The sequence below is a fragment of the Anomaloglossus baeobatrachus genome, chromosome 6, assembly GCF_048569485.1.
Source record: "Anomaloglossus baeobatrachus isolate aAnoBae1 chromosome 6, aAnoBae1.hap1, whole genome shotgun sequence".
Classification (NCBI taxonomy): domain Eukaryota; kingdom Metazoa; phylum Chordata; class Amphibia; order Anura; family Aromobatidae; genus Anomaloglossus; species Anomaloglossus baeobatrachus.
This window is the reverse complement of record NC_134358.1, coordinates 561,304,705-561,321,695: the sequence shown is the minus strand read 5'-3', so window position 1 is coordinate 561,321,695 and position 16,991 is coordinate 561,304,705. Positions and strand designations below refer to the sequence as shown.

The 16,991-nt window shown below is 46.6% G+C and overlaps 1 protein-coding gene across 2 annotated transcripts in view; it reads right to left on the bottom strand.

Annotated features, from left to right (window-relative positions):
• The window catches only part of LRRC72 (leucine rich repeat containing 72), a 59,062-nt gene that overhangs the window by 4,400 nt on the left and 37,671 nt on the right, over positions 1 to 16,991 (bottom strand). Inside the window, exons 3-6 of one of the 2 annotated variants that reach the window (XM_075316883.1) lie at positions 7,666 to 7,735; positions 6,568 to 6,649; positions 2,458 to 2,571; positions 450 to 539 (exon numbers count right to left, since the gene is read on the bottom strand). In XM_075316883.1, coding sequence (XP_075172998.1) covers positions 450 to 539; positions 2,458 to 2,571; positions 6,568 to 6,649; positions 7,666 to 7,735 — 356 coding nt within the window. The remainder of the gene's footprint in view (positions 1 to 449; positions 540 to 2,457; positions 2,572 to 6,567; positions 6,650 to 7,665; positions 7,736 to 16,991) is intronic. The other variant, XM_075316884.1, reaches the window with a different exon arrangement.

The window sequence follows — 16,991 nt, the reverse complement described above, 5'->3', positions numbered from 1 at the left end:
CCCTCCCAAAAAAAGGTTGTGCACTGTGCAGGATCATTTCAGCTTATGTGAATGCACTGTTACTCTCCACTCACGGGTCACAGTCGATCTTGGCCCATAGGAATCCCTCATTAATTTCTTAGTGTAATTCTCAGAATGGCGTATATATCTGTATCCCCCCCTTCTCTGTGCCCCCCCATATCGGGCCGCCTCCTACAGACACGTGTAAATTCTCTGCCACACGAGATTAAACAACACTGAGCAGCCGCCTGGGATTGTGCAGATTTTCTGCATTCTGATGTCACAAATCCGCGGTAATTTGTGGCTGCACTTTGTCACCGGCTTCAGAAGACGGCGGGAAATGTGTGACCTGTGGCCGGCGGATCTGCTTCCATTTAGGCACATGTTGCGGATTTACATGTAAGAAAAACAATGCGCTGGGAATGGGAACCAGACGCGGAGGCGCTTACGCTCACGATCCAGCAGCTGCACGGAGGGAAGGTGGTGGATGACGGTGAGGCGGTAACCGGGGTCTTGTGCCAGCGGGTTATGGAACAGATCTACACGGGACGAGAGGGACGGAGAGATGAGGGGTACAAACTTACCATCGTATGTCACCGAGCCACGGCCCCGAAAGGTGCGGACATCATAGAGACACATAACCCTAACACCACTGTCCCACTGGAGTCTGATTCATACACAGGAGTCACTGGTATCAACATCATGGCTCTGCATATTGCTAGTACTGAAGCCAATCCCTCCACTACTCCTGCACACCAGGGAAATCGGCAATAATCCCTCCACCACCAACAATATTGACAATCATCAAGACCACAGACCACCAGGGAAACTGGCATTAAACCCTTCTTTACCCTAGCCCACCAGGGAATCTGGTATTCATTCCTCTCCTACCCTAGACTACCTGAGAAATTGGCAATAATCCCTCCACTACCCTAGGCCACCAAGGAAGCTGCTATTAATGCAAACACCTCCCTAGCCCACCAGGGAATCTGGCATTAATTCCTATCCTAGACCACCTGAGAAGCTGATATTAATCTGTTTTGTACCTTAGACCACCTGGGAAATTGTCAATAATCCCTCCAATTCTCTAGGCCACAAAGGAAGCTTTTATTAATGCATCCACCTCCCTAGCCCACCAGGGAATCTGGCATTAAACCCTTCTTTACCCTAGCCCACCAGGGAATCTGGCATTAATTCCTCTCCTATCCTAGACCACCTGAGAAATTGGCGATAACTACCCTCCACTACCCTAGGCCACCAAGGAAGCTGTTATTAATGCATCCACCTCCCTAGCCCACCAGGGAATCTGGTATTAATTCCTATCCTAAAACACATGGGAAGTTAATATTAATCTGCTCACTACCTTAGACCACCTGGGATATTGTGAATGATTTCTCCACTACCCTAGACCACCAGGGAAGCTGATATTAATCCATTCATTACTCTAAACCACCGGGGAAATTGTACAATAATCCCACCTCTACCCTAGACCACCAGGGAAGCTGTTATTAATGTGTCCACCTCCCTAGACCACAAAGGGAGCTGTCAATAATGCCTTCAAGTAAGCTGGCATTAACCCCTCAACCACTCCAGACCCACCAGCTATTAAGTCATCAACCACCCCAGACCACCAGGGAAGTTGGGATTCATTCCCCAGCCATGTCAGACCACCAGGTATTAATTCCTCAACCCCCCCTTTCCCACCCCAGACCACAAGGGAAGCCAGGGTTGATTCCTTAACCACCCCAGACCACCAGGGAAGTCGGGATTAATTCCCCCAACCACCTCAGACCACCAGGTATTAATTCCTCAACCACTCCAGACCACCAGGGAAGCCAGGACTAATTTCTTAAACCCCCCCAGACCAACAGTGAAAGCAGGATTAATAAATTAACCACTCCAGAGCACCAGAGGAGCTGGGATTAATTCCATTACTACCCTAGACCACCAGAGGGCATTTATCTCTTGACTACCATAGACTGACCAACAAAGAAGCTGGTATTAATCCCATCACTACACTAGCACACCAGGGATATTGGCAAGAATCCTCCACTACCCTAGACCAACAAGGAAATTTGGTATAATCCCTCCGATACCCTGGACCACCAGGGAGGTTTAAAATTTGTATTAGCTTATTCCCATGTACTAAAACAAATGTAATGACCGGAGAGCCGCACTGATGACTTTTCCTACATGTGGCTGCAGTAAAGTGATGTAAAGCGGTCCCTGGTGGGAGGGGGGGTGGACACTGAACTACAACATGTAAGGGGGGGTCCTGGTCTGGATGATCTGTCCTGGGATGAATTCACTTTGGGGAATCGCATTACACTCCAGTTGTGACACGACCGACACAAAAGGCCGATCTTTGGGGTACACAAAGTAGTTTTGTAAAGTATCAGGTGATCCCCCCCCACCGCAGCCTGACTGCTCGCGCTGCGCCATGTGAACAGTGATTACTCAGGACGCGCAGATCTGTCATTCCTCTCAGCTCCTTCACAGATCCCCGCAGATTTGTCAGATGGTTGTCGTGTAACATCAGCGTCTGTAACGAGGATAAATGCTTCAGAGACCCTGAATCACAGGAAAAAGAAGAGATGATTAATAATGGTGAGATCCAGAATCCATGTGTGTAAGGCAGAGGGAGCGACCAAGGAGGATCTCCTCTCTAACAGATCACTGCCGCCAAAGGATCAGCACATACCCCCCTGAAATACTCTGCTCTGCTGAGCGAGGTCCCGTCTGAGATCTCCACCAGAATATACACACTGTTCTCCTGAAATACTCTGCACCGCTGAGGATCCCTGCACCTTCCAATATATAACACTCAGTCTGTGACCTACCCCAGGATCAGGATCCCTCTTCTCCTGAAATACTCTGCATTGCTGAGCGAGGTCCAGTCTGTGATCTCCACCAGAATATACACACTGCTCTCCTGAAATACTCTGTGCTGCTGAGGAGCCCTGCACCTTCCAATATATAACACTCAGTCTGTGACCTACCCCAGGATCAGGATCCCTCTTCTCCTGAAATACTCTGCATTGCTGAGCGAGGTCCAGTCTGTGATCTCCACCAGAATACCCACACTGCTCTCCTGAAATACTCTGTGCTGCTGGGGAAACCTGCACCTTCCAATATATAACACTTAGTCTGTGACCTACCCCAGGATCAGGATCCCTCTTCTCCTGAAATACTCTGCACTGCTGAGCGAGGTCCAGTCTGTGATCTCCACCAGAATACACACACTGCTCTCCTGAAATACTCTGTGCTGCTGGGGAAACCTGCACCTTCCAATATACAGTATAACACTCAGTCTGTGACCTCCCCCAGGATCAGGATCCCTCTTCTCCTGAAATACTCTGTGCTACTGAGGAGCCCTGCACCTTCCAATATATAACACTCAGTCTGTGACCTCCCCCAGGATCAAGATCCTTCTTCTCCTGAAATACTCTGCATTGCTGAGCGAGGTCCAGTCTGTGATCTCCACCAGAATACACACACTGCTCTCCTGAAATACTCTGTGCTGCTGGGGAAACCTGCACCTTCCAATATATAACACTCAGTCTGTGACCTACCCCAGGATCAGGAATCCCTCTTCTCCTGAAATACTCTGCACTGCTGAGCGAGGTCCAGTCTGTGATCTCCACCAGAATATACACACTGCTTTCCTGAAATACTCTGTGCTGCTGAGGAGCCCTGCACCTTCCAATATACAGTATAACACTCAGTCTGTGACCTCCCCCAGGATCAGGATCCCTCTTCTCCTGAAATACTCTGTGCTACTGAGGAGCCCTGCACCTTCCAATATATAACACTCAGTCTGTGACCTCCCCCAGGATCAGGACCCCTCTTCTCCTGAAATACTCCGCACTGCTGAGCAACCCTGTGCTGATCGGGGGGGCAAGGGGGTCAGTCTGTAACTTACCCCAGGATAAACACACAAATGTCCTGAAATACTCTGCACTGCTGAGGAACCCTGTGCTGATCGTGCGTGAGGTCCAGTTTAAGGTCTTCACCAGCATAAACACACTGCTCTTCTGAAATACTCTGTGCTACTGAGGAACCCTGGGCCAATACTGGGGGGAATCCAGTCTGTAACTTACCCAAAGATAAACACACAAGTCTCTTGAAATACTCTGTGCTTCTGAGGAACCCTGCTCCTTCCAATATATAACACTCAGTCTGTGACCTCCCCCAGGATCAGGACCCCTCTTCTTCTGAAATTCTCTGCACTGCTGAGCAACCCTGTGCTGATCGGAGGGGGGGGGGGGGAGGTCAGTCTGTAACTTACCCCAGGATAAACACACAAATGTCCTGAAATACTCTGCGCTGCTGAGGAACCCTGTGCCGATCATGGGGGGAGTGCCAGTCTGTAAATTACCCAATGATAAACACGCTGCTCTCCTGAAATACTCTGTGCTTCTGAGGAGCCCTGCTCCTTCTGATATATAACACTTAGTCTGTGACCCCCCCAGGACCAGGATTCCTTTTCTACTTGCGCTGCTGAGCAGCCCTGTGCCAATACTGGGGAGTCCAGTCTGTAACTTACCCAAAGATAAATACACAAATCTCCTGAAATACTCTGTGCTACTGAGGAACCTTGTGCTGATCGTGGGCGAGGTCCAGTCTGAGATCTCTACCAGCATAAAAACACAAATGTCCTGAAATACTCTGTGCTACTGTGGAACCCTGCATCATCCAATATATAACACTCAGTCTGTGACCTCCCCCAGGATCAGGATCCCTTTTCTCCTGAAATACTCTGCGCTGCTGAGCAACCCCGTGCTGATCGTGGGGGGTCCAGTCTGTAATTCACCCCAGGATAAATGCACAAATCTCCTGAAATACTCTAAGCTACCGAAGGAACCTGAACTTTCCACTACAAAAATACATATTCCCCAAGATCAGGACACACCTCACCTGAAATACTCTGTTCTGCAGCAACTTTGACACTTCTGATATGAAAATGTTAGTCTGCTATCCCCTCCAGGATCAGCACGCTTGTCTCCTGAAATACTCTGTGCTGCTGGAGAAACCTGCTCTTGACAGTCACTACGAGTTGTGTGCTCATTTGGTTACACAGCTATACAATGGATGACTTTCTGCAGACAGGTCAGATAAGTCATTCAGAAGGCAGGAAAGCCTGGCGGACCCCCGGGCTGCAGTATTGGGGGTGACCCCGATTTCCAAATAAGTTATCACCTCAGAAGGTAAAAAGCCTTCCCCGTCTGTAGTCACTTGTATCATCCCCGGCTGCGATAGGAAAGTGTGGGCTCCAGGACAAGCCACCACTGATCTGACACGGCCGTGATCCCCCTCTGATCCCTCTAAATGGAAAGTGTAAGGAAATCAAAGGGAAATCCAAAGACAAGAAGGAAAGTGGAGCTGAAAGGAGGATTATCTCACAGCCGGAGATAATCACCGCCGTACTCGCTGCCATATGCACCCAAATTATCTGCAGCTGCTATCTGTCTCTGTGCTCTCACATCCAACGCGGAAAAGTCTTCACAAATGTATTAAAGGCAATCAGAACCACAGCAAGTGACGCCGAGCGCTGCAACATACACCTGTACAGCGGCAAGAGATACATAATCACATCCTGTATTATACTCCAGAGCTGAACTCACTATTCTGCTGGTGCAGTCACTGTGTACATACATTACTGATCCTGAGTTTCCTCCTGTATTATACTCCAGAGCTGCACTCATTCTGCTCGTGCAGTCACTGTGTACATACATTACATTACTTATCCTGTACTGATCCTGAGTTATATCCTGTATTATACACCAGAGCTAAACTCACTATTCTGCTGGTGCAGTCACTGTGTACATACATTACATTACTGATCCTGAGTTACATCTTGTATTATACTCCAGAGCTGCACTCACTATGCTGCTGGTGCAGTCACTGTGTTCATGCATTACTGATCCTGAGTTTCTTCCTGTATTATACTCCAGAGCTGCACTCACTATTCTGCTCGTGCAGTCACTGTGTAAATACATTACATTACTTATCCTGTACTGATCCTGAGTTATATCCTGTATTATACTCCAGAGCTGCACTCACTATTCTGTTGGTGCAGTCACTGTGTACATAAATTACATTACTGATCCTGAGTTACCTCCTGTATTATTCTCCAGAGCTGCACTCACTATTCTGCTGGTGTAGTCACTGTGTACATACATTACATTACTGATCCTGAGTTACCTCCTGTATTATTCTCCAGAGCTGCACTCACTATTCTGCTGGTGCAGTCACTGTGTACATACATTACATTACTGATCCTGAGTTACCTCCTGTATTATTCTCCAGAGCTGCACTCACTATTCTGCTGGTGCAGTCACTGTGTACATACATTACATTACTGATCCTGAGTTACCTCCTGTATTATTCTCCAGAGCTGCACTCACTATTCTGCTGGTGCAGTCACTGTGTACATACATTACATTACTGATCCTGAGTTACATGCTGTATTATTCTCCAGAGCTGCACTCACTATTCTGCTGGTGGAGTCACTGCTGAGTTATGTCTGGTATTATTATTGGGGAGTGGGTCTCTTTGGCTTCGTACCTGTGATATCGCAGAGTTGGTTGCTGTTCAGGTAAAGCTCCGTCAGTCGGAAATTTCTGCTTAGGAAGTTTACCTTTGATATCTGAAATAAAGATGACAAATGCTGAAGAATGTTCATACACAAAATGCTGTTCATGCGGTGTCTGGTGTAAGGACGTTATCTCCTGTCCATAGGTTAGAAATTGCTGATCGAGCAGGGTCCGACTTCTGGGGTCCCCACCAATCAGCAGAACTGGGCAAGACTCACACGTCATTCATTGTCTATGCTGAACGCCCCTGTGCCCCATGTTGGTGACACGTGAAGCGCAGTACCAGGCTGGCCTTCATTTTAGCTCTATACCACAATACTGCTGTATTACAGCATACAGATATCAGGATCACAGGTTCAAAACACCTATGGGGACAAAACAGATGGTTAAAAAGAAAAGGATTTAAAAAAAAAAGTATAAAAAAAATTAATAAATAGAAAATAGAAAAAATAAATTCCAATCATTTTTTTCCTTAAAAATTATTATTATTATTATTTTTATTAAAAATAAATAAACATTTGGTGTTGTCCTGTCCGTGAAAGAAAAACCTATAAAAATATAAAATTAAAAGACCTAATAAATGGTAAACTCCAAAAAAATAATCTAGGCCAGAATTGTGTTTTTTGAATGAAATGTGATTCAAATTCCTGTAACCAGAATGGTATCAGGGGAAGTGTCAGCTCCGACGTACAATCCGCCCCTACACGCCGGCAGCAGCGGAGGCACACACATGTACTCACACAGTAAGAGGAGAGCAGAACTCCAGTTATCAGTCTGTGGCCGCCAGCCCAAAGCCCCGACCCGCCGGCCCAAAGCCCCGACCTGCCGGCCCAAAGCCCCGACCTGCCGGCCCAAAGCCCCGACCTGCCGTCAGCTGCAGCGCCTCTTCTAATTAGCAGACACAGTACAACATCATTCACAAATCACGCTGCAAAATTACCTACTGATCAGAAGAGGTGCCGCAGCTGCCGGCAGGTAGGAGGGGGCTCATAGAGCTTTAGGCCGATGGTCACTGGACAGGGGAGCTAGAAATGTTTTTGCTCATCAGTTATAGAAATTCTTATTTTACCTTGTTATGGTTCAGCCACAAATATTTTAATAAGCGAAATCTTGATAAGTCGCAGACGTCCTGCAGCCGCCTGTACAGAGAAAGACACAGGAGCGATCAATGAGAAAAGACAGAGGAGCCATCAATGAGAAGGAAAGAGTCACAGGAGCCATCAATGAGAAGGGAAGAGACACAGGAGCCATCAATGAGAAGGGAAGAGACACAGGAGCCATCAATGAGAAGAGACACAGGAGCCATCAATGACAAGGGAAGAGACACAGGAGCCATCAATGAGAAGAGACAGAGGAGCCATCAATGAGAAGGGAAGAGTCACAGGAGCCATCAATAAGAAGGGAAGAGACACAGGAGCCATCAATGACAAGGGAAGAGTCACAGGAGCCATCAATGAGAAGAGAAGAGACACAGGAGTCATCAATGAGAAGAGAAGAGACACAGGAGTCATCAATGAGAAGAGAAGAGACACAGGAGCCATCAATGAGAAGAGAAGAGACACAGGAACCATCAATGAGAAGAGAAGAGACACAGGAGCCATCAATGAGAAGAGAAGAGACAGAGGAGTCATCAATGACAAGAGAAGAGACACAGGAGCCATCAATGACAAGAGAAGAGACACAGGAGCCATCAATGAGAAGGGAAGAGACCAAGGAGCCATCAATGAGAAGAGAAGAGACCCAGGAGTCATCAATGAGAAGAGAAGAGAAACAGGAGCCATCAATGAAAAGAGAAGAGACACAGGAGTCATCAATGAGAAGAGAAGAGACAGAGGAGTCATCAATGAGAAGGGAAGAGACCAAGGAGCCATCAATGAGAAGAGAAGAGACCCAGGAGTCATCAATGAGAAGGGAAGAGACACAGGAGTCATCAATGAGAAGAGAAGAGACACAGGAGCCATCAATGAGAAGAGAAGAGACCCAGGAGTCATCAATGAGAAGAGAAGAGACACAGGAGCCATCAATGAGAAGGGAAGAGACACAGGAACCATCAATGAGAAGAGAAGAGAAACAGGAGTCATCAATGAGAAGAGAAGAGACACAGGAGTCATCAATAAGAAGAGAAGAGACACAGGAGTCATCAATGAGAAGGGAAGAGACCCAGGAGCCATCAATGAGAAGAGAAGAGACACAGGAGCAATCAATGAGAAGGGAAGAGACACAGGAATCATCAATGAGAAGAGAAGAGACCAAGGAGCCATCAATGAGAAGAGAAGAGACACAGGAACCATCAATGACAAGGGAAGAGACACAGGAGCCATCAATAAGAAGAGACAGAGGAGCCATCAATGAGAAGGGAAGAGTCACAGGAGCCATCAATAAGAAGGGAAGAGACACAGGAGCCATCAATGACAAGGGAAGAGTCACAGGAGCCATCAATGAGAAGAGAAGAGACACAGGAGTCATCAATGAGAAGAGAAGAGACACAGGAGTCATCAATGAGAAGAGAAGAGACACAGGAGCCATCAATGAGAAGAGAAGAGACACAGGAACCATCAATAAGAAGAGAAGAGACACAGGAGCCATCAATGAGAAGAGAAGAGACAGAGGAATCATCAATGACAAGAGAAGAGACACAGGAGCCATCAATGAGAAGGGAAGAGACCAAGGAGCCATCAATGAGAAGAGAAGAGACCCAGGAGTCATCAATGAGAAGAGAAGAGAAACAGGAGTCATCAATGACAAGAGAAGAGACAGAGGAGTCATCAATGAGAAGGGAAGAGACCAAGGAGCCATCAATGAGAAGAGAAGAGACCCAGGAGTCATCAATGAGAAGAGAAGAGAAACAGGAGCCATCAATGAAAAGAGAAGAGACACAGGAGTCATCAATGAGAAGAGAAGAGACAGAGGAGTCATCAATGAGAAGGGAAGAGACCAAGGAGCCATCAATGAGAAGAGAAGAGACCCAGGAGTCATCAATGAGAAGAGAAGAGACACAGGAGCCATCAATGAGAAGAGAAGAGACCCAGGAGTCATCAATGAGAAGAGAAGAGAAACAGGAGCCATCAATGAGAAGAGAAGAGACACAGGAGCCATCAATGAGAAGGGAAGAGACACAGGAACCATCAATGAGAAGAGAAGAGAAACAGGAGTCATCAATGAGAAGAGAAGAGACACAGGAGTCATCAATAAGAAGAGAAGAGACACAGGAGTCATCAATGAGAAGGGAAGAGACCCAGGAGCCATCAATGAGAAGAGAAGAGACACAGGAGCAATCAATGAGAAGGGAAGAGACACAGGAACCATCAATGAGAAGAGAAGAGACCAAGGAGCCATCAATGAGAAGAGAAGAGACCCAGGAGTCATCAATGAGAAGAGAAGAGACACAGGAGTCATCAATGAGAAGAGAAGAGACACAGGAGTCATCAATGAGAAGAGAAGAGAAGAGACACAGGAGTCATCAATAAGAAGAGAAGAGACACAGGAGTCATCAATGAGAAGAGAAGAGACACAGGAGCCATCAATGAGAAGAGAAAAGACCCAGGAGCCATCAATGAGAAGAGAAGAGACACAGGAGTCATCAATGAGAAGAGAAGAGACACAGGAGTCATCAATGAGAAGAAAAGAGACACAGGAGTCATCAATAGGAAGAGAAGAGACACAGGAGCCATCAATGAGAAGGGAAGAGACACAGGAGTCATCAATAAGAAGAGAAGAGACACAGGAGTCATCAATGAGAAGGGAAGAGACCCAGGAGCCATCAATGAGAAGAGAAGAGACACAGGAGTCATCAATGAGAAGAAAAGAGACACAGGAGTCATCAATAGGAAGAGAAGAGACACAGGAGCCATCAATGAGAAGGGAAGAGACACAGGAACCATCAATGAGAAGAGAAGAGACACAGGAGTCATCAATGAGAAGAGAAGAGACACAGGAGCAATCAATGAGAAGGGAAGAGACACAGGAACCATCAATGAGAAGGAAAGAGACACAGGAGTCATCAATGAGAAGAGAAGAGACACAGGAGTCATCAATGAGAAGAGGAGAGACACAGGAGTCATCAATGAGAAGAGAAGAGACACAGGAGCCATCAATGAGAAGAGAAGAGACACAGGAGCCATCAATGAGAAGAGAAGAGACACAGGAGCCATCAATGAGAAGAGAAGAGACACAGGAGTCATCAATGAGAAGAGAAGAGACCCAGGAGCCATCAATGAGAAGGGAAGAGACACAGGAGCAATCAGTGAGAAGGGAAGAGACATAGGAGCCATCAATGAGAAGAGAAGAGACACAGGAACCATCAATGAGAAGGGAAGAGACACAGGAGCCATCAATGAGAAGAGAAGAGACACAGGAGTCATCAATGCGAAGAGAAGAGACACAGGAGCCATCAGTGAGAAGAGAAGAGACACAGGAGCCATCAATGAGAAGAGAAGAGACACAGGAGCCATCAATGAGAAGAGAAGAGACACAGGAGCCATCAATGAGAAGGGAAGAGACACAGGAGCCATCAATGAGAAGGGAAGAGAAACAGGAGCCATCAATGAGAAGGGAAGAGAACAAGGAACCATCAATGAGAAGGGAAGAGACACAGGAGTCATCAATGAGAAGAGAAGAGACACAGGAGCCATCAATGAGAAGAGAAGAGACCCAGGAGCCATCAATGAGAAGAGACACAGGAGCCATCATTGAGAAGAGAAGAGACACAGGAGCCATCAATGAGAAGAGACATAGGATCCATCAATGAGAAGAGAAGAGACACAGGAGTCATCAATGAGAAGGGAAGAGACACAGGAGTCATCAATGAGAAGAGACACAGGAGCCATCAATGAGAAGAGAAGAGACACAGGTGTCATCAATGAGAAGAGAAGAGACACAGGAGCCATCAATGAGAAGGGAAGAGACACAGGAGTCATCAATGAGAAGAGAAGAGACACAGGAGCCATCAATGAGAAGGGAAGAGACACAGGAGCCATCAATGAGAAGAGAAGAGACACAGGAGCCATCAATGAGAAGAGAAGAGACACAGGAGTCATCAATGAGAAGAGAAGAGACACAGGAGCCATCAATGAAAAGGGAAGAGACACAGGAGTCATCAATGAGAAGAGAAGAGACACAGGAGCCATCAATGAGAAGAGAAGAGACCCAGGAGCCATCAATGAGAAGAGAAGAGACACGGGAGTCATCAATGAGAAGAGAAGAGACACAGGAGTCATCAATGAGAAGAGAAGAGACACAGGAGTCATCAATGAGAAGAGAAGAGACACAGGAGCCATCAATGAGAAGAGAGGAGACCCAGGAGCCATCAATGAGAAGAGAAGAGACACGGGAGTCATCAATGAGAAGGGAAGAGACACAGGAGTCATCAATGAGAAGGGAAGAGACATAGGAACCATCAATGAGAAGAGAAGAGACACAGGAGCCATCAATGAGAAGAGAAGAGACCCAGGAGCCATCAATGAGAAGAGAAGAGACACAGGAGTCATCAATGAGAAGAGAAGAGACACAGGAGTCATCAATGAGAAGAGAAGAGACACAGGAGCCATCAATGAGAAGAGAAAAGACCCAGGAGCCATCAATGAGAAGAGAAGAGACACAGGAGTCATCAATGAGAAGAGAAGAGACACAGGAGTCATCAATGAGAAGAGAAGAGACACAGGAGTCATCAATGAGAAGGGAAGAGACACAGGAACCATCAATGAGAAGGGAAGAGACACAGGAACCATCAATGAGAAGGGAAGAGACACAGGAGTCATCAATGAGAAGAGAAGAGACACAGGAGCCATCAATGAGAAGAGAAGAGACCCAGGAGCCATCAATGAGAAGAGAAGAGACACAGGAGCCTTCAATGAGAAGAGAAGAGACACAGGAGCCATCAATGAGAAGAGAAGAGACCCAGGAGCCATCAATGAGAAGAGAAGAGAAGAGACCCAGGAGCCATCAATGAGAAGAGAAGAGACACAGGAGTCATCAATGAGAAGAGAAGAGACACAGGAGTCATCAATGAGAAGAGAAGAGACACAGGAGTCATCAATGAGAAGAGAAGAGACACAGGAGCCATCAATGAGAAGAGACCCAGGAGCCATCAATGAGAAGAGAAGAGACACGGGAGTCATCAATGAGAAGAGAAGAGACACAAGAGTCATCAATGAGAAGAGAAGAGACACAGGAGCCATCAATGAGAAGGGAAGAGACACAGGAGTCATCAATGAGAAGAGAAGAGACACAGGAGCCATCAATGAGAAGAGAAGAGACCCAGGAGCCATCAATGAGAAGAGAAGAGACACGGGAGTCATCAATGAGAAGAGAAGAGACACAGGAGCCATCAATGAGAAGGGAAGAGACACAGGAACCATCAATGAGAAGGGAAGAGACACAGGAGTCATCAATGAGAAGAGAAGAGACACAGGAACCATCAATGAGAAGAGAAGAGACACAGGAGCCATCAATGAGAAGAGAAGAGACACAGGAACCATCAATGAGAAGAGAAGAGACACAGGAGCCATCAATGAGAAGAGAAGAGACAGAGGAGTCATCAATGACAAGAGAAGAGACACAGGAGCCATCAATGAGAAGGGAAGAGACCAAGGAGCCATCAATGAGAAGAGAAAAGACCCAGGAGTCATCAATGAGAAGAGAAGAGAAACAGGAGTCATCAATGAGAAGAGAAGAGACAGAGGAGTCATCAATGAGAAGGGAAGAGACCAAGGAGCCATCAATGAGAAGAGAAGAGACCCAGGAGTCATCAATGAGAAGAGAAGAGAAACAGGAGCCATCAATGAAAAGAGAAGAGACACAGGAGTCATCAATGAGAAGAGAAGAGACACAGGAGTCATCAATGAGAAGAGAAGAGACACAGGAGTCATCAATGAGAAGAAAAGAGACACAGGAGTCATCAATAAGAAGAGAAGAGACACAGGAGCCATCAATGAGAAGGGAAGAGACACAGGAACCATCAATGAGAAGAGAAGAGACACAGGAGTCATCAATGAGAAGAGAAGAGACCCAGGAGCCATCAATGAGAAGAGAAGAGACCCAGGAGCCATCAATGAGAAGAGAAGAGACACAGGAGCCTTCAATGAGAAGAGAAGAGACACAGGAGCCATCAATGAGAAGAGAAGAGACACAGGAGCCTTCAATGAGAAGAGAAGAGACACAGGAGCCATCAATGAGAAGAGAAGAGACCCAGGAGCCATCAATGAGAAGAGAAGAGAAGAGACCCAGGAGCCATCAATGAGAAGAGAAGAGACACGGGAGTCATCAATGAGAAGAGAAGAGACACAAGAGTCATCAATGAGAAGAGAAGAGACACAGGAGCCATCAATGAGAAGGGAAGAGACACAGGAGTCATCAATGAGAAGAGAAGAGACACAGGAGCCATCAATGAGAAGAGAAGAGACCCAGGAGCCATCAATGAGAAGAGAAGAGACACAGGAACCATCAATGAGAAGAGAAGAGACACAGGAGCCATCAATGAGAAGAGAAGAGACAGAGGAGTCATCAATGACAAGAGAAGAGACACAGGAGCCATCAATGAGAAGGGAAGAGACCAAGGAGCCATCAATGAGAAGAGAAAAGACCCAGGAGTCATCAATGAGAAGAGAAGAGAAACAGGAGTCATCAATGAGAAGAGAAGAGACAGAGGAGTCATCAATGAGAAGGGAAGAGACCAAGGAGCCATCAATGAGAAGAGAAGAGACCCAGGAGTCATCAATGAGAAGAGAAGAGAAACAGGAGCCATCAATGAAAAGAGAAGAGACACAGGAGTCATCAATGAGAAGAGAAGAGACACAGGAGTCATCAATGAGAAGAGAAGAGACCCAGGAGCCATCAATGAGAAGAGAAGAGACACAGGAGCCTTCAATGAGAAGAGAAGAGACACAGGAGCCATCAATGAGAAGAGAAGAGACACAGGAGCCTTCAATGAGAAGAGAAGAGACACAGGAGCCATCAATGAGAAGGGAAGAGACACAGGAACCATCAATGAGAAGAGAAGAGACACAGGAGTCATCAATGAGAAGAGAAGAGACACAGGAGCAATCAATGAGAAGGGAAGAGACACAGGAACCATCAATGAGAAGGAAAGAGACACAGGAGTCATCAATGAGAAGAGAAGAGACACAGGAGTCATCAATGAGAAGAGGAGAGACACAGGAGTCATCAATGAGAAGAGAAGAGACACAGGAGCCATCAATGAGAAGAGAAGAGACACAGGAGCCATCAATGAGAAGAGAAGAGACACAGGAGTCATCAATGAGAAGAGAAGAGACCCAGGAGCCATCAATGAGAAGGGAAGAGACACAGGAGCCATCAATGAGAAGAGAAGAGACACAGAAACCATCAATGAGAAGGGAAGAAACACAGGAGCAATCAGTGAGAAGGGAAGAGACATAGGAGCCATCAATGAGAAGAGAAGAGACACAGGAACCATCAATGAGAAGGGAAGAGACACAGGAGCCATCAATGAGAAGAGAAGAGACACAGGAGTCATCAATGCGAAGAGAAGAGACACAGGAGCCATCAGTGAGAAGAGAAGAGACACAGGAGCCATCAAAGAGAAGAGAAGAGACACAGGAGCCATCAATGAGAAGAGAAGAGACACAGGAGCCATCAATGAGAAGGGAAGAGACACAGGAGCCATCAATGAGAAGGGAAGAGAAACAGGAGCCATCAATGAGAAGGGAAGAGAACAAGGAACCATCAATGAGAAGGGAAGAGACACAGGAGTCATCAATGAGAAGAGAAGAGACACAGGAGCCATCAATGAGAAGAGAAGAGACCCAGGAGCCATCAATGAGAAGAGACACAGGAGCCATCATTGAGAAGAGAAGAGACACAGGAGCCATCAATGAGAAGAGATACAGGATCCATCAATGAGAAGAGAAGAGACACAGGAGTCATCAATGAGAAGGGAAGAGACACAGGAGTCATCAATGAGAAGAGACACAGGAGCCATCAATGAGAAGAGAAGAGACACAGGTGTCATCAATGAGAAGAGAAGAGACACAGGAGCCATCAATGAGAAGGGAAGAGACACAGGAGTCATCAATGAGAAGAGAAGAGACACAGGAGCCATCAATGAGAAGGGAAGAGACACAGGAGCCATCAATGAGAAGAGAAGAGACACAGGAGCCATCAATGAGAAGAGAAGAGACACAGGAGTCATCAATGAGAAGAGAAGAGACACAGGAGCCATCAATGAAAAGGGAAGAGACACAGGAGTCATCAATGAGAAGAGAAGAGACACAGGAGCCATCAATGAGAAGAGAAGAGACCCAGGAGCCATCAATGAGAAGAGAAGAGACACGGGAGTCATCAATGAGAAGAGAAGAGACACAGGAGTCATCAATGAGAAGAGAAGAGACACAGGAGTCATCAATGAGAAGAGAAGAGACACAGGAGCCATCAATGAGAAGAGAGGAGACCCAGGAGCCATCAATGAGAAGAGAAGAGACACGGGAGTCATCAATGAGAAGGGAAGAGACACAGGAGTCATCAATGAGAAGAGAAGAGACACAGGAGCCATCAATGAGAAGGGAAGAGACACAGGAGTCATCAATGAGAAGAGAAGAGACACAGGACCCATCAATGAGAAGAGAAGAGACCCAGGAGCCATCAATGAGAAGAGAAGAGACACGGGAGTCATCAATGAGAAGAGAAGAGACACAGGAGTCATCAATGAGAAGAGAAGAGACACAGGAGTCATCAATGAGAAGAGAAGAGACACAGGAGCCATCAATGAGAAGGGAAGAGACACAGGAACCATCAATGAGAAGGGAAGAGACACAGGAGTCATCAATGAGAAGGGAAGAGACATAGGAACCATCAATGAGAAGAGAAGAGACACAGGAGCCATCAATGAGAAGAGAAGAGACCCAGGAGCCATCAATGAGAAGAGAAGAGACACAGGAGTCATCAATGAGAAGAGAAGAGACACAGGAGTCATCAATGAGAAGAGAAGAGACACAGGAGCCATCAATGAGAAGAGAAAAGACCCAGGAGCCATCAATGAGAAGAGAAGAGACACAGGAGTCATCAATGAGAAGAGAAGAGACACAGGAGTCATCAATGAGAAGAGAAGAGACACAGGAGCCATCAATGAGAAGGGAAGAGACACAGGAACCATCAATGAGAAGGGAAGAGACACAGGAGTCATCAATGAGAAGAGAAGAGACACAGGAGCCATCAATGAGAAGAGAAGAGACCCAGGAGCCATCAATGAGAAGAGAAGAGACACAGGAGCCTTCAATGAGAAGAGAAGAGACACAGGAGCCATCAATGAGAAGAGAAGAGACCCAGGAGCCATCAATGAGAAGAGAAGAGAAGAGACCCAGGAGCCATCAATGAGAAGAGAAGAGACACAGGAGTCATCAATGAGAAGAGAAGAGACACAGG